This window comes from Mesoplodon bidens, assembly GCF_964165515.1.
Source record: "Mesoplodon bidens genome assembly, chromosome: 6".
NCBI lineage: Eukaryota > Metazoa > Chordata > Mammalia > Artiodactyla > Ziphiidae > Mesoplodon > Mesoplodon bidens.
Genome location: NC_138162.1, coordinates 5,518,986 through 5,541,324, shown reverse-complemented (window position 1 = coordinate 5,541,324; position 22,339 = coordinate 5,518,986). Strand labels below are relative to the sequence as shown.

The window sequence follows — 22,339 nt, the reverse complement described above, 5'->3', positions numbered from 1 at the left end:
GGAACAGTGGAAACTTAAGGAACTACCCCTAGGGTGACTTTATTGCTGGGAGGAGACGTGCAAGGGGAAAGACCAGGTAAAGACCCTGATGCCCCCTTTTATTTCAGGACTTGAAAGGCACTAGTGAGCAGTTTCCATGTCATGAACAGCCACTGAAACCTCACAAGCACGGCAATAAACCTGCATCATTACCAATCCCTTTTTACAGACGCAGACACCGAGGCTCAAAGAGCCAGGGTCCCCCAGCAGAGCCAGGGCAAGGCAGCTGGGGCTGACTCCCAAGCCGGGCACTCCCGGGCACGACCACCAGGTGGGGTGAGCGCCCAGGAACGGAGCCGTCGGGAGGTTGCGGGCGCTGCCCACCGTCTGTCCCTCCCTCCCGCCATGGGTCCCGCCCGCCGGGGGAGGCGCGTACTGGGGCCCCGCGCGCGGTCCGCGCCCACCGGAGCGGGAGCCGAGGCGGGCGCGCAGAGACTGGCGGGCGCGCACTGCCGGACCGCAAGGGCGTCGGTGCCCTTGACCATGGCGGCGGTGGCCGCGCTCCTCCTGGGTCTGGCGCTCTTGGCGCCGCGGGCGGCCGGCGCGGGCATGGGAGCGTGTTACGACGGCGCGGGGCGCCCGCAGCGCTGCCTGCCCGTGTTCGAGAACGCGGCGTTCGGCCGGCTAGCCGAGGCCTCCCACACGTGCGGCCGCCCGCCCGAGGACTTCTGTCCGCACGTGGCCGCTCAGGGAGCGGGGGCGCAGTGCCAGCGCTGCGACGACGCCGACCCCGAGCGCCACCACAACGCCTCCTACCTCACCGACTTCCACAGCCAGGACGACAGCACCTGGTGGCAGAGCCCGTCCATGGCCTTCGGGGTGCAGTACCCCACCTCGGTCAACATCACTCTCAACCTGGGTAAGCGCGGGCTCAGGGCACCGCCGTCACCTCGTCCCCTGTGCCCACCATCGGGGGCTCGAGGCTGCGCGCCCTGGGTTAGCTGTAGGATCCAGATATGGGGGGGGCTCAGGAAAGGGACCTGTGCCCCCCACTATCTGGAAGGATAGACTGATGAGTGTCTCTTGGGGCTGGGAGGGGTAGGAAGCCTCCTGGGAGCCCTTTACAGAGCAGTGGATCTGGGTGCGAGGACCATGCCCTGTAATGATTGTCCATCCTAGACCCAGAGCTGTTGTGGGCAAAGAAGGGAGGTGACCCACCAGGGGGTGAACTAGTCGGCTCTCTGGGGCAGGGGCTCCTAATCTTGGGGCATCTGGTTGACTTCTGGGGTTCAGTGAATCCCTGAGGCTGTGTGCCGTCCCTGGGGGTGATCTTGGGGACAGAACCAGCGTGTTAATCACCGGGAAGTTTCCCCTCAGGGCAGGAGCCAAGTTTCACCCGGCTGTTGGGTAACTGGACCGGATGGCATGGCCTCTCTGCTGTGCCCAAGCCTCTCCACCCAACCCCACGCCAAGGTGCAAGAGCCGTTAGGTCCCCGGGAATCACAATCCCGAGTCTGGACGCAGCACTTCACTCCTGGCACCTCCTCCATTTCAGGGAATGGGAATAACCACCTCCGCCCCGACCCCTGGCTCCATAGCCCTTTCAGGGAGGGAGAGTTTCCATCGGTCCACACTCCCTTATCTGTGAGTTCAAACTCTCCCAAAGCTCTGAAAACTCAAAGTATTTTTTTTAAATATTTATTTATTTATTTATTTGGCTGCGCTGAGTCTTAGCTGTGGCACAAGGGCTCTTAGTTGTGGCATGCGTGCGGGATCTAGTTCCCTGACCAGGGATCAAACCCAGGCCCCCCGCACTGGGAGCATGGAGTCTTAACCGCTGGACCAGTGGGGAAGCCCCTCAAAGTTTTTTTTTTTTTTTTTGCGGTACGCGGGCCTCTCACTGTTGTGGCCTCTCCCAGTGCGGAGCACAGGCTCCGGATGCTCAGGCTCAGCGGCCATGGCTCACGGGCCCAGCCACTCCGCGGCATGTGGGATCTTCCCAGACCGGGGCACGAACCCGTGTCCCCTGCATCGGCAGGCGGACTCTGAACCACTGCGCCACCAGGGAAGCCCTGAAAGTATTTTTATAACTCATTTCGGCTGCTAAACCTGACCTGAGGCTACTTACAGACCTTGTTGATCCTAGAGTGAAGAGTCATACATTCTGGTCCTGAGATGTTTGAACATGGCTGTTAGCCCCAGACCTGGCTGGAGGTGTTAACACAGTGCGTGGCATAAGGACTGCATCATCTCTCTAAAGTCTGAAGAGTTCTGAATTCTAAACTACATCCGGAGCCAAACAGTTTCGATAAGGAATTATGGGAATGTATCCCTATGTTTCAGATGAGAAAATTGAGGTCCAGAGAGGTTAAGTTTTTTGCCCAAAGACACACAGCTGCTAAATGATCCTGACATCCGTGTGTATCCAAGACCAGAGCATTAACTCCTTGACGTGAATTCCACTCATCGGTGGAGTTGGCTCTTCCTAGCTCTGGGTAACAGTGCCTTGGGGAGGGCTGGGGAATGGCACTGAAGTGGTAGGGGGGACACCGAGCCTTCTCAGAAGAGCAGGCTGGTACTCACTGCCACCCCAAGAAGCTCGGTTGCTCTGAGGCCTTGTTACCACCCACTGACCTGTCGGGCTCTCCAGGTGGGGCTTGTCGATGGGATGGGAGGGATGGGATGGGACAGGGTCTCTACCCAGGCGTGCGACAGGAAACCAGTGGGGGGAGAGAGGCTGGGGGAGCTGGCTGGACTGGCCTGGCAGGACCCCAGGGCCACAGGGTAAGGAATCTGGGATAGGATGGGGTCTGTGGGAGACAGTCTGTTCCATGACAGAGGATGCGGTATTGGCTGATGTGTTGCTTGTGTGGGTGGAACCCGGGGCAGACGAGGGGCTCAGGCCAGGCACAGATCGAGGCAGGAGTGGGCGGGGCAGGGTCTATGTGTTTGGATTTGGGGCAGTTCCCATTTACACTTGGTGTGTGCCAGGCCCTACGCGCCACACACACACACACACACACACACACTCACTCACTCACTCACTCACTCACTCACTCTCTCTCTCTCTCTCTCTCTCTCTCTCCCCCGTTGTCCTTCCCATGGTGTTGTGCAGCACCAGGCACGTGGCAGGGGCTCTGGAAGGGTCTGCACAGTGAATGAATGAAGGAGGGACAATGTCACCTCCTCCGTCCTGTGCCCCGGGCCCAGCTCAGGGCTCTCTTTTGCCTGCCCCAGGCCACAGAAGAGGCTTTGCACTCAGGCCCAGCACAGCCCCTCACTGGGCAAACGCTACCCCCTTCCCGTGCCTCGGTTTCCTCCCTGTCAAATGGGATGAGAGTTGCCACCTCTCGGGCAGCGTGCAGGTCCTGTGAGCTCAGGTCGGCCAGGTGCTTACAGGAGCTGCGACAATCCCTGTGTGTGTCCCACAGGACTCTGCTGAGAGCGGCTCAGGCTGAGGTTCCCCTTGGGGCGGCCTCTTCCAAAGGGATTGAGAAATGTTCGCCCAGCTGGCTCCCAAAAGACATCCTGACCGTGGTCGCATTTATGCAGGAGGGGTTCTGGGGACCCACAGCAGCCCCAGATGTGGCCCACGTTTGGTTCCATTCAAATTTGGTTTTCTCCACGCTGAGCCACAGATCACGTAATATCAGGGGAAGAAGAGGTCTGGGATCTTCAGGGTATTCCCGGTGGGGGCCGGATGGATCCTCAGTCAAGGTGGGCGGGGCAGCCTCTCCTAGCCCTCAGGCCGCCTCTGCCGGCTCTGCCCTCTCTCTCCTTGACCTCGTTGGAGGGAGGAGTGGGGCGGTCTCCTGGAGGGAGTGGGGTGAAGCCGGGGGAGGGACAGGAGGCCGGTCAGCCCTGGATGGAGGTCGCTGCTTTCCCAGCCCCCTGCGAGTTCGCAGACATCTGTTCCAAATCCCTGAGTCCTGTCGCTAAGCTGAGCCTTCCTGTCTGGGATGAAAGGCAGCAGCGGGGTCTGGTGGCTCCCAGCCCTCCACGGAGGCCATGGGAAGTGAGCAGGCTGGAGCCTTGTAGTGGGTGTGTGGGAGGTGGATGGTCATCGGGGATAACATAATATTCAGGGGGCCCTCACCACGTGCTAGGGACCCCACTAAGTCAGCACCCCATCCCAGCACCGTTTGTTCTTTTTCTTTGGCCACGCCGTGCGGCATGTGGAATCTTAGTTCCCCGACCAGGGATTGAACCCGTGCCCCCTGCATTGGGAGCGTGGAGTCTTAACCACTGGACTGCCAGGGAAGTCCCTGTTTGTTCTTTTATAGACAGGGAAACTGAGGCTCTGAGGATGAAATCAGTGCCTAGGGTCCCACCGCAGACCGTGGGACCCTCCCCACAGTGTGCTGCATTTGGGGATGATAAACATCCAGGTTATGCCTCAGCTTTCGGCTGGGCTCAGGGGAGTCTCCCTTCTTGCTTGTACACTTTCTTGGATTCCTGAGAACCTACTGGAAAGACCATTAAGTCCCTGAGCAGGTGAGTTCTGAGCCCCTGAGCGAGGGGAAGATTTCAGGAGGAATAGTGAGTGGCTTCCTCCCCCCTGGCCCTCCAGCCTCAGATCCCGGCTGGGGGCTGCCCGTGTGCAGGGCCAGTTCTCCCTGCATCTGTTCAGCATCTGCTCCATCTTCATGGAGCCAGAAGACGAGCTGGGCCCCGGGAACGATGTGGATGAAGATTTATGCTCAGGGGACACACCCGGGGTGAGCGGGCCTCTCGGAGACCTGAAGGGTGGTGGGAGTTGACAAAAGAGTGGAGGGCATTCCAGGTCAGGGGGAGCCAGGAGGCCGCTCTGTGTGTTCTTGGACCTGCACGGCCTGGATGGCCAGAGCAGAGGGGACAAGAGGACAGCGGGGCCTGGCCCAGTGGGAACTGGACGTCAGAAGGACCTGCCGGCCCCTGTGGAGCCCGACGCCGGCTGGGTCTCCTGAGCTTTGGCTCCACTGCGTCTTCCTGTTGAGTGGGCGGCCGTGTTTGCATTGGACGAGGCCAGTGCCGGGGCGCCAAGTTCTCCTTCCTTCTCCCTGGGGGTTCTGGCTGGAATGCCGGGCCCCAGTCAGGTCAGGGGTCAAGGCAGCAGCCCTGATTAGCCCCTACCACAGAAGCAGCCCCCCATGGCCCTGGGCCCAGCTGGCCCTGGCCGCCTCGCCCCCCATCTGGGCTCAGGATGGACCCAGCAGTTGCAGGAGTGGGAAGTCCCAAAGCCCAGGAAGGATACAGGCAGCCTCCAGATCTCCCCTCCCTCACCTCCCACTCTGGCTGCACCAGCTGCCCTGCAGCAGGGCCGAGGATGGGCCAAGACCGCCTCTCTCCTCCTGGTCTTTGCCTTTGCTGTTGCATCTGCCCGGCAAAACTTCCTGTTCCCGCCTTCTCCTGGATAACCCGTATCTCATTCATAAACAAAACAGCCTAGTGCCTACTGCGTGCCAGTCCCTGTACCAAGCCCTGGGGATGCAACAGCGGACAAGCCACTGTCCGCCCCACTAGGCTTTGAGGTCACCTCCTACAGGAAACCCTCAGCCCCCAGGATTGGGCGGAGAGCCTGCCTGCATGTTCTTGCAGCCCCTCACCCTTCCCCTGTCACAGTCTAGATCATGCACGTGAGGTTTTGGTTTGTTTGTGTCCATCACTGGCTCCAGGCTACAGAGGGAATGCCTGTTTTCACAGCTGCACCCCAGCGCCCAGTGCAGGGCCCCCTGCACAGTGGTGCTGTTGGTTGGGTGGATGGATGGAATGACAGCGTTTAGTCATGCATGTGCCGGGGACTGTTGTAAGTGCTTTGCAGGCATTTACTCATGAAGCCCTTTTATTGTGATGCCCATTTTGCAAATGGGGAAATGGAGTCACTGTGTTCAAGACACTTGCCCATTTCCCTGGAGGGAGGTTAGGTATTTTGCCCAAGGCAACAGAGCTGCTAAGCAGTGGAGCGGGGATGTGAACCCCTGCACATCATGGCTACACTGTATTTCCTCCCTGGAAACAAGGAATGAGTGGATGAATGCATGAATGAATAACTCCCCAGTCTTCCAGATCCATCCCAGACTCTTAAGCTGTGGCTCCGCCCTTCCTCCTGGCCCTGCCCTGCACCTGGGCACCCCAGGGCTCCAGCCGCTTCACCTGCCTCCATTCCCCTGCTCTCTCTCATCTCCCCGCCAGCCCTGCCACCAGCTGTGCCCTCTCCCCATCTCATGCCCCTGGCTTTGCCTGTTGGGATCATGGTCCCATTTGGGGCTCCACCTGCACCTCCAGCCCAGTCCCCCACCAGAGCCCTTGACCAGGTCATTCAAGCATCCTCCTGAAAGTCGACCCTTGAATGTCACACCTGGGCCCCAAACTTAGGGTCCAAAAGTAAAGGTGCACCGTGTAAACCATATTCATAGCAGCATTATTCACAATAACTGAAGAATGGAAGCAACCCAAGTGTCCGCTGATGAATGAATAAGCAAAATGTGGCATAGCCATACAATGGAATATTTTTCAGCCTTAAAAAGGAAGGAGATTCTGGGCTACCCTGGTGGCACAGTTGTTGAGAGTCCGCCTGCCAATGCAGGGGACACGGGTTCGTGCCCCAGTCCGGGAAGATCCCACATGCTGCAGAGTGGCTGGGCCTGTGAGCCATGGCCGCTGAGCCTGCGCGTCCGGAGCCTGTGCTCTGCAACGGGAGAGGCCACAGCAGTGAGAGGCCCGCGTACCGCAAAAAAAAAAAAGGAAGGAGATTCTGACACATGCTGCTACGTGGATGAACCTTGAAGACATTATGCTCAGTGAAATAAGCCAGACACAGAAGGACAAACGCTCTATGATTCCACTCATATGAGTCCCTAAACGAGTCACATTCATAGAGACAGAAAGTAGAATGGTGGTTGCCAGGGGCTGGGGGAGGAAAGAATGGGAAGTTAGTGTTTTTTGTTTGTTTGTTTGTTTGTTTTTTGCGGTACGCGGGCCTCTCACTGTTGTGGCCTCTCCCGTTGCGGAGCACAGGCTCCGGACGCGCAGGCTCAGCGGCCACGGCTCACGGGCCCAGCCACTCCGCGGCATGTGGGATCCTCCCGGACCGGGGCACGAACCCGTGTCCTCTGCATCGGCAGACGGACTCTCAACCACTGCGCCACCAGGGAAGCCCGGGAAGTTAGTGTTTAATGGGTATGGAGTTTCAGTTTGGGAAGATGAAAACGTTCTGAAGATGGATGGTGGCCACAGTTGCACAACAGCGTGATTGTGCTTAATACCAGTGATCCATATGCTTAAAAATGATTAAGATGGTAAATTTTATGTTATATATATATTTAACATTAAAAAGTAAAGGCAGCCTTCTTCCTTCCCCCTTGTCTCTCCATGCACCAGAGCAAGGAACTCAGGAATCCGCTGCAATTCTTCCCTCCTCACCCTTTGACTTCAGCATCCGCCAGGTCACTAGATCATTCTCTGGAATGTTCCTTGTCTTTGCCTTCCTCTCCATCATTCCCTCTCAGCCCCTCATCTGTTCCCTGATTGATTGCAATGGTCTTAAATGCCCTGACACCTCTCTTTGCAGACGTGTAGTTCGTACATTTCAGTCATGGCTCCATTCAGACTGGACCTCAGAATCCTTCTTAACACAAAGCCCTAGGCAATAATCAATCAGAGGAAATCTGTTCACTCTCCCCAGGTTAGACAATAGGCTTGACAATCTTGATCCATATTTGGGAGTTAGACTCTTGGCCCAAAGTTGAGGGAACTGTTGTGGGCCTAGCTCTGATTCAGCCAGGTTCTCATGGTGTCTGGCATTGTGGTCACAGGGATTCCCCAGCTCTTCACAGGGATTCAGTGAGCCCCAAATTGCCAAGAGCTAGGGTGGGAGAGGAAGTCGAGAACAGTGGATGGCCAGATGCTAGGGCGGAGGAGCCCTGCTGTGATGCCTCCTGCAGGCTGGGAGCGGCTCTCCCCACCTGGTTCTCATGCCCACAGTGGGCAGGGCAGCCTCGCCCAGGCATTTCCGCTCAGCTCCCCACCCTGTCCCCTCCAGCCCCATCCCCAGGCCACTGCTCCCCAGATGGCTCCAATTAAAGGGCTTTGTTTTGTTTCCATTTTCCCAAAATAAGCCTCTCCTTCGGAGCTCATTCTGCTCGGCAGTGCCGGATGTGGGCCAGCCTGCTTTTATGACCGCCCTGGTGTCATTCCTGTTGGGCTTTATGTCCCAGCTGGCTGGGGAGGACATGGCTTGGTGCTCCTGGTGCTGGCTTGGGCGACCTCTGCAGTTTTCATGGGCACTGGCACCTCCTTCCTGGGCAGCCCTTTCTCTCTGAGCATTGAATGGAGGGGTGGCTGGTTCGCCAACTTGGGGGCAGACAAGCCTGTAGTTGAGTAGAGACTCAGCTGTTTTCTACGTGACCTTGTGCGAGACCCTTTCTCCTGCCTGAACCTCGGGTTCCTTGTTAGTAAGATGTGCACGGTTATGGAACTGATTGGGGGTCTCTGAGATAGAGTGTACATAGAGCACTTAACAAGGTGCCTGGCACATAGTAGGTGCTCACTAAATGCTGGCTGTTGTTAAACAGACTCATTCGGGGGGGTCGTGATTGGCAGAACCCTGTGACAGCCTCAGTCATGTTGTCAGGCCTGCCTGTCTCAACTTGTTCACTGGATTATAACCTCCTTGAAGGTACAAATCATGCTTCATCTGTCAAGCATTTATGGAGCACCTACTGTGTACCAGGCACTGTGCTCAGCTCTAAGGATTCACTGGCCCGTCCCAAGGAGGGCACAGACTAGTGGGAGGGATGAGCAGGTCTTTACAGAACAGGATGAAGAGGCTCAGGGCAGCTGGGGAGCATCAGTGAGGCACCCAAACCCACAGCTCCAGGGATGAGTAGCCATCAGGGAAGGCGGGAGAAAGGTGTTCCACGCAGGACTCAGGCTGGGGCATTTGAGCAGTCTGCTAAACCAGTGGGATGAGCAGGGATGCATGGAAGCCAGCCAGGTGAGGAGAGGAGGGAACAGCGTTCCAGGCAGAGGGAACAGCATATTGGGTGGCTGGGAGTTGAGATCCATGTGGTCCCAAGCAGTGTCACTCCGCAGTTAACAGGTGAGGATGACGCTTTGGCCCAGCTTTTTTGATGGGAGCACACCTGTCTCAATCACCCTGAAGCCTCATTGGCCCCTGGAGCTTGCAAGGGTCTGGGTTGAGGTTGCAAATTTAATTCTTGTCACCGTTTAGAAGATCTCAGGGCCAGTTCCTTCTTCGGGTTGCCTTTGGCAGAAACTTTTTCATCGCAAAGCAGGGATTAAGTTGCTTTCTTAGCCCTTCTAATTAACTCTTAACCCTTCTGTTAACTCTTTTTTTTTTTTTTTTTTTTCGCGGTACACGGGCCTCTCACTGCTGTGGCCTCTCCCATTGCGGAGCACAGGCTCCGGACACGCAGGCTCAGCGGCCATGGCTCACGGGCCTAGCCGCTCCGCGGCATGTGGGATCCTCCCGGACCGGGGCACGAACCCGCGTCCCCTGCATCGGCAGGCGGACTCTCAACCACTGCGCCACCAGGGAAGCCCCTTTCTGTTAACTCTTGTAACAGAAAGTCCCTGCCGTGCCTCTGTGATGTTCCTGCATCTTCTCTCACCTCCTGGCTTGGCAAGGAAGGGGAAAAGCCGCGATGTTTCCTAGTGTGTGATGTTGCTCATTTGCATGAAATCCCGGTGGCTGCCTTTTTCCAATCGCACTTCTAGCTGCCAGCTACCTTTTAAGTGGCTCCAAGTTCCCCTCCTGAGAGGTGTCTGGCTGCTAGATGTTTACAGAAGAATCTAGGCCTGTGGACCCACGGCGACCTCCACACAGCATCCTTTCGTGAACGCGGACCTGGGGCAAGTCCTCACCTGGTTCCGAGGTCTGACGCCTGCTCAGGACAGAAGCGGCCGCCCCAGACACTGGCTCCATTGGCAACACATGCTTTCTTTTAAGGGGCTTGGAGTGACAGTGCCAGGCTGTGCTGCAATGTAACTTTGAAAAACGTCTTAAAACAGAACATGGCAAGGCGGTTGCTTTTTAAATTTTTTTTTAATTTGTGTTTTCTCCAGTTTTTTAATTAGAACAAACTTTGTGAGAAAAAATTGGGAAAATGTAAAACACTTGAAAAGGGAAGAAAAGTCACTGGGTCCTCTGCCCTGAGGACAGTCACGCTTATGCGTTCGATGTCTTTCTTTTCTGCTTGTTCTTTAGGGATTTTTAAATATCATCTGATGATTCTAAACGTAAGGTCGTTTGTCTTTTTTTTTTTCATTCAACGTTTTCACTTTCCCATGTAATATAAACTCATTGTCAGCTGTTTCAGTGGTTTCAATCATCCTGTGAGTTTATCCCTACAATTTATTGAATCCTTATGGTTCCATTTTTTTCCCCTATTATAAAAAGATTCCTTGATGAACTTCTTGATTTAGGTTCCATGCCTTGTTCGAATTCCCAGAAGTGGGATTTTTTTTTTTTTCACCAAAGGCCAGGAGTATTTTTATGGCCCTTCATGTGTGTCACCACACTGCATTCCCAAGGGGCCAATATGTATACTTTTGCCCCAGTTTTTTCTTTTATTGTGGTAAAATACACATAACATAAAATTTATTACCTTAACCATTTTTAAGTGTACAGTTCACTGGTATTAAGTATATTCACATTGTTGTATTATTGTTGTATGTTCACCACCATCCACCCACAGAATTTTTTCATCTTCCTAAACTGAAACTCTGTCCCCATTAAATACTATTGCTCTCTTCCCTCACCCACCATTCTACTTTCTGTCTCTATAAATTCGACTCCTCTAGGGGCTTCATATAAGTGGAATCATATAGTATTTGTCTTTTGATGACTGACCTAATTTGCTTCACATAATGTCCTCAGGGTTCATCCATGTTGTAGCATGTGTCAGAATTTCCTTCCTTTTTAAGGCTGAATACTATTTCGCTGGGTGGATGGACCACATTTTGTTTTTTAATTAATTTATTTATTTTTGACTGCGTTGGGTCTTCGTTGCTGTGTGCAGGCTTTCTTTAGTTGTGGCACAAAGGCTCAGTAGTTGTGGTTCGCGGGCTCTAGAGCGCAAGCTCAGTAGTTGTGGCACACGGGCTTAGCTGCTCCACGGCATGTGGGATCTTCCTGGACCAGGGCTCGAACCCGTGTCCTCTGCATTGGCAGGCGGATTCCTAACCACTGCACCACCAGGGAAGTCCCTGGACCACATTTTGTTTATTTGTCATCTGTTGATGGACACATGGGTTGCTTCTACATCTTGGCTATTGTGTGTAATGCTGCTATGAACATGTGTGTCCAAATATTTCTTCAAGACCCTGCTTTCAATACTCTGGGGTCTATACTCAGTAGTGGAATTGCTGGATCATATGGTAAGTCTATTTTTAATTTTTTGTGGAACCGCCAAACTGTTTTCCAAAGCAAATGCACCATTTTACACTCCTACTAATGGTGCACAAGGGTTCCAACTTTTCCACATCCTCACCAATGCTTGTTATTGTTTTCTGATTTTTTAAAATATTTTTATTTATTTATTTAATTTATTTATTTTGGCTGTGCCACGTCTTAGTTGCGGCATGCATGTGGGATCTAGTTCCTCGACCACGGATTGAACCCAGGCCCCCTGCATTGGGAGCATGGAGTCTTAACCACTGGACCACCAAGGAAGTCCCTGTTATCTGTTTTTTAAAAAAATAATAGCCATCCTAATGGATGTGAGGACCAATTTTTAAAAATATATGTAACAGCTTTATGGAGATATAATTTACAATTCACCCAATTCAAGCACACAATTCAGTGCTTTTTAGTATTATTCATAGAATTGTATACCCATCACCACAATCCATTTTTGAACATTTTTATCACCTCCAAAGAAACCCTGTGCCCATTAGCGGTCACCTCCCCCTGCCAAGTATTCACCTAACACCCCAGGCCCTGAAAACCACTAATCTACTTTCTGTCTTTCCGGATTTGCCTATTCAGGACATTTAATATAGGTGAAATCATACATTATATAGTCTTTGGGATTAGCTTCTTTTATTTATCACAATATTTTCAAGGTTCATCTACATTGTAGCATGTGTCAGTACTTTATTCCTTTTTCTTGCCAAGTAATATTCCTTTGTATGATATACCACATTTTATTTATTCATTTATCTGTTGACGAACATTTGAGTTGTTTCCATTCTTTGGATTTTATGAGTACTGCTGCTCTGAACGTTGGTGTACAAGTTTTTGTGAGGACATATGTTTTCATTTCGCTTGGGTACACGCCTAGGAGTGAGATTGCTGAGTCATGTGGTAACTCTATGTTTAACATTTTGAGAAACCACCAGACTGCTTTCCAAAGCAACTGCACCATTTTACATCTTCACCAGCTGTGTACGAGGCTTCTGATTTCTCCACCTCCTTGCCAACACTTATTTTTGTCTGTCTCTTTTATTATATCCATCTTAAGGGAGTGAGGTGGTATCTCATTGTGGTTTTTGGTCTGGCTAATGATGTTGGGCATCTTCTCATGTGCTCATTGACCATTGATATATCTTTTTTGGAGAAATGCCTATGTAGATCCTTTTTTCTGTTTTCCATTTTTAAATTGGGTTATCTGTGTGTTTTTTTGTTGTTGTTTTTTTTTTTTGGCTGCGCTGCACAGCTTGTGAGATCTTAGTTCCCCGACCAGGGATTGAACCCGTGCCCCCTGCAGTGAAAGCGAGGTGTCTTAACCACTGGACCTCCAGGGAATTCCCGGGTTATCTGTCTTTTTATTTTTGAGTTGTAAGAATTCTTTAAATAGTCTAGATAAATCCCTTAACAGATATAATGCTTTGCAAATATTTTCTCCTATTCTGTGGGTTGGCTTTTCATTTTTCTCAGTGGTGTCTTTAGAAGCACAAACTTTTTGATTTTGATGAAGTTCAATTCATCTGTTTTTTTCCTTTGTCAGTTGTGCTTTTGGTGTCACATCTAAGAAGGCTTTGCCTAACCCAGGTCATGAAGACTTACTCCTATATTTTCTTCTAAGAGTTTTATAGATTTAGCTCTCACTTTGGGCCAAGATGTTTAAACAGAGGATTGAAGTGACTTCTCCTCAGTGCATAAGGAAGACTGTGGACAGTGACAGGGGTGGCAGCAACGGGAAAGGCCTCCTGGGGTATCTGGGACCCGGGCAGAACAGCCAGAGGGAAGAAAGCAGATGTGGGAAAGGGGTGTAGAGAAGTTCTGTGCTGCTCTGGGGAGTGGGAGGGCTCCCTCTGTCGGCCATTCATTCGTTCATTAGTCCATCGGTTTTTCTGTTCTTAGGCATTGCTTGCTGACACCTGTCGGGGCAGATGAGGATGTAGGCGGCTGTCCTCCCCACCCGCCCTGCTCCCCAGCCACATGTCCCTTCCCATCCCGGCCTCCCAGCTCTGAGTAACGGTGGTGGATCTGGAGCCATTGTGAGCGCTCCTACGGCATAAAGGTGGCAGCTGGGCAGACCTGAAGATCCCACATCTTGATGTCAGCGGGGTGGGGGAGGGGAGCAGGACTAAAGCCGATGGAGAGGCCACTGGGAGAGGAGGGATTGAGCAGAGGGGGCCGAGGAGGGGACCCAGGGTGGGCTGGAAGGAGCAGCCCAGGAGCAAGACCCAGGAGGCAGGGCCAGGAGTGTGGGCTGCACGGAGGCCTGGGGAGGGGGCTTCCAAGTAACAGGGACGATCCATGGCCCAGGAAGTAAGGCAAGGCGTGGTCCCCTGGCTGTGACCACAAGGGGCTCTTGGTGAGGAGGCTTTGCAAGAGCAGTTTCTACTGAGTGGTCCAGAGAAGCTGAATTGCAGTGGACTGAGGGTTAAATTGGGAGATGAGACCATGGGGCCAACAGATACAGACTTCTCTTAAGAACTTTGGATCAAACGGAAGTTAGATGGAAGCAGGAGAAAGAGAGGGGTTCAGGGGGGATTGTGTTAGGATTGGGGGGGGGCTTGAAACAGGCATGTCTCCAGACTCCAGGGGTCTAAAATCACTGGGAGGGAATGAGACCAAAAGGCACAGGTGGAAGGTTTGGTTTTGTTGGAGTGTAGTAAAAGAAATGACTTTCTAATGGTAGAGCAGGCTTCTTCAGGATGTGGCAACATCCCATTGCTGGAGATAGTTGAGCAAAAAGAGATGGCTGCCTGTCAGGGGTGTTACACTGCAGATTCCTGTGCAGGGAGACAAACGGGCCTAGTTAAGGGATGGCAGGTACTTGGGAAGCATGCCAGCATTGTCCCCTCCTGTGTCCTTGACAGGCATCACTAATTAATCATGGCACACCCAGCACGGTGCTCCAGGCAGCCTCTAACGATCCATCCAAGATAGTATACACAGCACAGCCGTTCTGCTCTCCCTGGACCAGGATTCTGACGCTCCCTTCCCTTCTGTAAAATGGGTCCACGTCTTCCCACTGCAGGGAAAGCTTACGAGATCACCTACGTGCGGCTGAAGTTCCATACCAGCCGCCCTGAGAGCTTCGCCATCTACAAGCGCACCCAGGCCGGCGGTCCCTGGGAGCCTTACCAGTACTACAGCGCCTCCTGCCAGATGACCTACGGCAAGCCCGAGGGCCAGTACCTGCGCCCCGGCGAGGACGAGCGCGTGGCCTTGTGCACCTCCGAGTTCAGCGACATCTCCCCGCTGAGCGGGGGCAACGTGGCCTTCTCCACCCTGGAGGGCCGGCCCAGTGCCTACAACTTTGAGGAGAGCCCCGTGTTGCAGGTCAGAGAGGAGTGGGGCTGGGTGGGGGCAGGGTTGGGGCAGGGGCTGGGCTGGACACTCGGGTCCAGGGGACCACAGGGAAGTCTAAAAGGGCAGGACAACACAGGGGACTGTGAGAGCTCCCATGGTTTTCAGATATGAAACAACAGAAGCTTTTGTTGTATCTGAATCTTTTGTGGATGACTGATAATGAAATAGATGGAAGAGGGTGCCCTGTGACAGCCACCAACTCATCTGACCCCTTCCTTAGGCAGGTGTGGAAACTGAGGCCCGGAGTGGGGAAAGGACTTCCCAAGGGCACATGTGGGTTGGTGGAAGGGCCCAGCACAGACCCTGAGGGTCCTGACTCCTGGCTGGAGCTTCTGCTAGAACTCCCTGCTGGGAGCTCCGCTTCCTCCCTCTGTGATGGATGGCGTTGCCTGCCCTGTGTGTCTCCAAGGGCTGTGACAGGGCTAAAAGGGAAAACACGAAAAGAACGTGAGTTTGGAGTCTTAGAGTCCTGGGATCTGTGCTGTCAGGCAGAGCCATATCCAACAGAACTTCCTGCAGCGACAGAAATGATCCCTAGCAGCACCCTCCGGTATGGTAGCCACAAGCCACCTGTGTGTCTGTAGAACACATGAAATGTGACTAGCACGACTGAGGAATTGAATTTTCATTTTTATTTCATTTTAATGAAGTTTAAATAGCCACATGGGGCCAGCAGCTGCCACGTTGGACAGCCAACTATAAAGTGACCAGCACAGTGCGTGTCCTAGAAGAGATGCTCATTCACGCTTTGAAGATGAGTTCGTGGTAGCTCACCTGTCTCATCCTCGTGGCAGAGAGCACGGCAGGCTTGTGGCTGTGTGCATCCATACAGGGCCCTCATCCTGCCCACCTGGGTCTACTCAGCTTTGTGGCCCTACCCGTATAAGCACCCACGCACGTCCACATTTCTGTGCGTCAGTGACGGTTCATCTGTGGATGTGGTGGTCTGTTTGATGTTTCGGGGCATTGGACGGCCCTCTAGCCCACTTCCCTGCGTTCCGACAGACCTCTGCCGAGAAAAACTGCTATCTTCTTCCCTCGACATGTTCAGAGCATTTCCTTTGCCTGTCTGGGATAATGAGGGGGCTGGGATTAGAATCCCGTTTGTTTCTGGAGGGGACACTGAGGCCCAGAAAGAGGTTGTGCCCCACCCAGGCTGTCGGGAACAAGAAAACACGGTGTCAGCTGGCTTGAGGTCCCCAAGACCACCCTCAGCTTCAGTGATTCACTGAAGGGACTCACAGAACTCAGAAAAGCCGCTGTACTCATGGTGACGATTTATTACAGTGAAAGGATACAGACTGAAACCAGCAAAGGGAACAGGCACACGGGACAGGTCCAGGCAAGACCAGGCATGGGGCTTCTGGGCGTCCTCTCCTAGTGGAGTTGTGGGGACAGTGCTGATTTCTCCCAGCAACGGCATGTGACAAGGACATTGCCAACCAGGGAAGCTCACCCGTGCCTTGGAGTCCAGGGTTTTTATTGGGGGTCAGCCACATGCACATGGCGGACTGCCCATGGCTGACCTTGACCTCCAGCCCCTCCAGAGAGCAGGCTGATTCTGTGTGGCCCAAGCCCTCCCCATAAGTCACATTGTCAGCATGGACCATCTGGGGTGGCCCAGGGCCCCAGTTGGACAAAGTTCCTCTTTTCAAGCAGGACATTCTGAGGGCTTGCAGGTGACCCCCCAAGAGTGGGGGGCAAAGGTCAGAACTCTCCCAAGCAAGGTTAATCCTTTCTGGCATAAAGTCTCATCTCCAGACGCCCAGGCCCTGCTTATCCCATTAAAAACGTTCACTTGTGATCATCATGTGATCCTGTTGAAAATGACAATTTCTTCTCCACGGGGCTCCAAGCTCTGTAGACTAGAAAACATCGGCCAAGGTCATCTGAAGACAAGCACAAGGGCTGGGCACCTGCTCTGCCTGCATCTGTGCTGTCTTGACAGAGGGGCCCCCTGACTTGTTGCCCCTTATGTCCTGGATGCTGTCCCTAACGGAAAAACAGCCTTTTCAGAAATGAGACCCCTGCAGCCCCCAGGCAGAAGAAGGACAGAGAAGGTCAGAGAAGGACCAAAAAAGCCAAGCCCCCCTCCCCACCTCTCCCCTCCTCTCCCCTCTGGGCACCCCCAGCGTGGCGCTTCCTCTGAGGACGTGGAGCATTTGGGGTGTGGGGTAACAAAGGATGTGCCCCTGCGGCTGCTGTGTCTTGGGTCCCTCTGTCCTCCGTGGGGGCCCAGGACCTTGGGGAGAAGGCTGACCCTCCATGGGGTGCTTGGAGATGAAGCTCCTGCCTGCCGTTTCTTGTTAACACTGCATCCTTGCTCCCACGTCTGTCCACAGTCAACCCAAGAGCCCACTTGTAGTTTTAGCTGAGCCACTGCAAGTTGCACAAGGTCCTTGCCCCTGTGTATTGGGGCTCCGGTTTTCCCCCAAAGTTACCTCTAAGGCATCAGGGAGCGACCCGTACAATTTGGGCTAAGGGAACAAATTCCCCTTCTCTCTCCCAGCTCCCTTCCTGGTGTCTCAGGGAGATTTTGATGCTGTTCCTATCACCATTGTCTTCAAGACTGATGGAGCAGGTCATAGGCTGCAAAGCAGATGCAGGAACCCAAAGAGGGGTCACTGCAGGCCGAGACCTTGGGCAGGTCATTGCCCTCTGGACTCCATTAGTATGATGAGGGCATTGGAGTAGATGCAGGAAGGCAGGCTACCTAGTAGCGAAAGCTGGGACCCTGGGGTCAGATAGACCCGAATCCCAGCTCCGTGTGCACCAGCCGTGCAACTAGGAAGCCGAGTACTTACCCTCGCTGATCCTCAGTCTTCTCATCTGTAAAACATGGGTAAGAATAACACCTCCCTGTGGGGTTATTGTGAGGACCTGAACCGTAACCACACAATAAGCGTCAGCTACTGCACCTTCCAGCTTGGACATCAGCTGGTTTGGGTTCTCTAGGGGCACTTTTTCTGGAGAAAGAAAAGACTTTTAGACCATCAGTTGTGCTCTGCTGGGTTCCCACCCCGGGCCTTAGCCCCTTGCTCCTCAGCTGCTTCAGGGACCAACCAGCAGCATCAGTACCCCCTGGGCACGTGTGGAAATACAGAGTCTCAGGCCCCATCTCTGATCAGAAGCTGCATTTTAACCTGAGCCCTGAATGCACACTGACATTTGGGAAGTGATTCAGGGAGTGACTCCCCGGAGGTTTACAAACTCAGCTGAGTGCTGAGGTCCCCTCTGAAGCTTTCTGGTTCTGGACCCCTCCCTGGCTGAAGCATCCTCAGGCAGAGGCCCTGGACCCCAGGCCACGGGCTCAAGAGTTGCTGAGCCCAAGGGGATCGGAGAGACCCGCTGGCCTGAGTCATGCTGGGGTGAGAAGTCAGACTTTGCCAGTTCATTTTCTGTCCTGATGAGCCTGATTGCTAAACCAGCAGCTGCTGGGCTGAATTAAAATGCTGATTAACATTCAGCTGGGGCTACCTCTGATTATAACAGCAGGCAGATGAAAATGTCAGCTTTCACGTGGGCTCTCCCCCACTTCACCACCAGCTCTTCCAGGGGGAAGCCTCTCATTCCGCCACCAGCAAGTATTTATCGAGTGCCTGCTGTGTGCTAGGCAGAGCCCGGGCTGGGGATGCTGTGAGAACCAGGGGCCCTGAGTCCTTGTCCTCTTGGGGCTATGTTCTGGTGGAACAGATGTCACCTGGGGCAGGTGCCTTGTCTGTGGGAGCCTGATCCTTAGAACGTGAGAAGCCTATAAACCCAGGGCCCACCCCACGCCAGGGCACTGGGACGCATCTTCCCTCAGCTGCCCTGTAGAACAGGGGTGCAGTCCCGCTGAGGAGTCAGGTAACCTGCGTGACACGGTTTTAGATGGGCTGCTCCAGCACCTCCACCATGTGCCAGACTCTGTGCCCCGCTGCTGACATTGGCCATCCTCCTCCAGCACCCTCCTGGAGCCGACATTAATCCTGGTCCTATTTCACAGATGGGGAAATGGAGGCTCTGAGACATTGAGCAAATTCCCCAAAGTTGCACAGTTAGGAAGGGGCCGGGCATCCAGGTTGGTGTGACCCAAAAGCACAGGCTCCTTATTTCTGCAGTGTTCTCGGAATTTGTCTGTGTTTGGCCTGTCCCTGTGTCCCAGAAGATGCCGGCAGACACTCAGGAACCTGCTGATGGCGCCCTTTCCCTTCCACCTTGTCCCCCAGGACTGGGTCACCAGCACCGAGCTCCTCATCTCCCTAGACCGGCTCAACACGTTTGGGGATGACATCTTCAAGGACCCCAAGGTGCTGCGGTCCTACTACTACGCCGTGTCAGACTTCTCTGTGGGCGGCAGGTAGGCGGGAAGCAGCGCAGCAGCCGGGACGCTGGACGGGGTGGCTGCCACGTGGGCTCACCCGGTGGCTACCGTGGAGGGTAAAGAAACCACTTCTGGTGCTCCAGGGGGGAAAAGAGAAGGAGCCTGGTTCCCGAGCCCGGCGGTCGAGGCCTTTGTGACCCGCCTGCTTCCCGCCTCCCAGCCCCGTTCCTGCTGCTTTTCCCATGTCAGCTGTGTTTCCGCTGCCGTCAGCGGGACACACCAGCCCTTTGCACCTGTGGTTCCCTCTGCCTGGTGGTCCGTCCCCTTTTCTTTCTTCCTTTTTTTTTTTTTTTTTTTGTATCTGACAGTACATTCATTCCCGCCACATGTGCACCGTCTAACACGTAGAACCTGCTTAAATTTCCAGTCGGACCACCATTCTGTGGGATGGGGGCTCCAAACGAAGCTGGTTAACAGTGTCCATAGGCAGGCGCGGGACCCCAGGCTTTCAAAGCTTCTTTCATCAGTACTCATGAGCTTATAACTGATGGAGCCCATCAACCCCATTCTTCCCCAAATCTTCTGGTAGACTTGGGTAGAGTAGGGCTTCCTGGGGACCCAAGCATGTTTTCGTTTTTTTTTGTTTTTTTTTTTGCGGTACGCGGGCCTCTCACTGTTGTGGCCTCTCCCGTTGCGGAGCACAGGCTCTGGACGCGCAGGCTCAGCGGCCATGGCTCACGGGCCCAGCCGCTCTGCGGCATGTGGGATCCTCCCAGACCAGGGCACGAACCCATGTCCCCTGCATCGGCAGGTGGACTCTCAACCACTGCGCCACCAGGGAAGCCCCCAAGCATGTTTAATAAGGCTTTGAGGCATCTCCAAACAGTACGAACGGTTCAGGCCACTCCAAAGCCCCACGGCCAGTGACCCAGAAAGGTCACCGAGGAAGGAGGCACCGCACTTCTGCCCCCTTCTCATGTGAGGAGCGTCGGGCTGTCCCGTCGGGACCCCTGGCCCTGGCCTACATACTCCTCCAGCTTCGATCAGTGCACATTGTAGTTTAAGCATCTCGCCTCTCCAAGAAGCAGGGGCCATCCTGTATACACGTGGCCACCTGGTACTGGGCCCTCCGGGCACAAACGATGTCTTCAATGTAAACGCTCCCTCATCAGGCTCCTTCTTGGAAAGGAGAGAGGAGACAGATGTGTTCCCGCCCCAGGCAGACAGTAACCAGCTCAGTCCCCGGTAATCATGTCGCATGCCCCAGATTAACAAGGATAGGAAGCCAGGGCAGGGTGTGCTGACAGTCAGGGAGACCACCCTGCAGATGGGGACCCTGCGGGAGGTCAGGGGGACCACCCTGCAGGAGGTCAGGGGGACCACCCTGCAGATGGGGACCCGGCGAGGCTGGAGATGTGAGGGCAAGCATCCCAGGTGGAAGAGCCAGCATGTCCGAGACCCAAGCTTGAGGAACGAGGTAACAGCTCTGCAGCTGGAACGAGGTGTGGAGACGGCCGGAAGATTGTCGGGGCCATGGACCAAGTTTATGCAGTCAGTGGGAAGCTGCTGAGGATTTGGCCAGGGTAGTGACAGGGTCGGATTTCTAAGACACCCCAAGCCCTGACATCGCAAGGGGGCAGATAAGAGGAGAGAGAAGAAGCTGGTTGGGCAGAGATGGTGGTAGGATGGGAGAGGTGTGGATCCGAAAGCTATTTAGGGTGGGAAGTCAGCTGCACGTGGCAGTGGTGGCCCATGGGGGTAGGGGGCAAGGGGCTTCCAAAATTCAAGGATGTTTAGGTGGTGTTCGGAGAGGTGAAGATGTCTGCGAAGGGAGCACGGGCGCAACTGCCTACACGCAGGGTGTCTGCACCCTCTGGAGGCTGGCGCTCGGGAGTGAAGGGGAAATGGGGGTGTCTGTGAGGGCCCCTCTGCTTCTCCTCCTCCCCGCCACTCCCACACTTGATTCAGGTCAAACGGCCCGGGAGCAGGGCCTCTCCAAGGATGGTGGGTGGCGCTGAGCTGCAGCGTCTGCCATCAGGGGGCTTCGGGACAGGGAACATCTGGGCCCCAGCTGCCAGAGCCGAACCACCCTCAGGCCAGCAGCTGGCTGGGGGGCAGTGGCCCGGCAGCCTGTGTCCCACAACGGCCTGTAGGAATTTCACTCTTCCCTTGGGATCAGAGGGCTTCGTGGAGGAGGGAGTGTTTGCAACATCCCCTTGGGGCCGTGGGTGGTCCCTTGCCCCAAGACGGGTGACCACTGTCTCCCAAGACTGCCTGGTGCCCGCCTCACCCCTGCCAGAAGTTCTGGGCATTCCCTGCCTACCCTGAGCTGCCAGGGAGGCCTGGCGAGGAAACAGTGCCCTTCCCAAGCCCTGTGTCCCCAGTAGCATGGGTACCGGCAGTGGTCAGAGGTTCTTCAACATCCACTTAGGACAGAGCATGGAACATAGCTTATGGGGAGACACCAGGTGGCCGTAGAGGGGTGTCTAGGAGCTCGGGGTCTGCGTGGAGTAGGAGAGAACGGGGTGCAGATTCTAGCTCTGCCACGTAGCATTCGTCACTTCATGGTCTGAGCCTCAGTTTCCTCATCTGTGAAATGTGGATAGTTATGGTCCTCGTGCTGCAGTGCTGAAACTCCAGAGAGAGGATGTGAGCTGATTGCTGTGTCGGGGGCTGCTACAGAGGAAGGCTGGGAGCTAGGAGCCATGGCCATCCTCTGCGTGCCTCAGTCTGGCCACCCGGGATGGGGGCGATGACCCCACCGGGTCAGGCTCAGCCAAGCATGCTGTGTGCCCCCCTGAGCACCTTTGTTCCTACCTGATTCCGCCTGTCTGACTCTGCAGGAGGTGGGGCGGGGCAGGCCCAGGGCTGCCCTCCAAGGCACAGGCTCACTGGGGTCTTGAGATGAGTTGGGGGCTGTCCTGTGTAAGGCGCCATCTCCTTCTCATCCCTTTAGACACGAAGGAGGAGGGGGCGTGAGGCGCCTCCCTGGCTGCCTCCACCTCCCACCCCCTGCCCTGAGAGCTGGCCCACCCTCTAGCCAGGAGACTGAGATGACTTCTTCCTGGGTCCCCCTCGGCCCCTGGCTGTGGTGCCTTCAGTAGCAGCATCGAGAACGTCACCATCACTAACTGGTGGCCTCGGGCGGCCTCTCTGTGTCTCGGGTCCTCCATCTGTTAAATGGGGATCATAGTGGGCTTGTGAAGATGTGATGGGTTTACACACGTACAGAGCTCAGAACAGCCCAGCGCGGTCGGTTCCGTTCCTGTTGCCCTGGGCACACAGTAGGA

General features: G+C 54.6%; 1 protein-coding gene across 1 annotated transcript in view; it reads left to right on the top strand.

Moving 5' to 3' along the window:
* Window positions 1-522: 522 nt before the first annotated feature.
* Window positions 523-22,339, top strand: part of LAMC3 (laminin subunit gamma 3) — a gene marked incomplete at its 5' end in the record, with an annotated part of 62,533 nt that continues 40,716 nt past the window's right edge. The window contains 3 exons of the mRNA XM_081238068.1: window positions 523-898; window positions 14,412-14,716; window positions 18,955-19,085. Of these exons, the coding sequence (XP_081094194.1) occupies window positions 523-898; window positions 14,412-14,716; window positions 18,955-19,085 (812 nt within the window). The remainder of the gene's footprint in view (window positions 899-14,411; window positions 14,717-18,954; window positions 19,086-22,339) is intronic.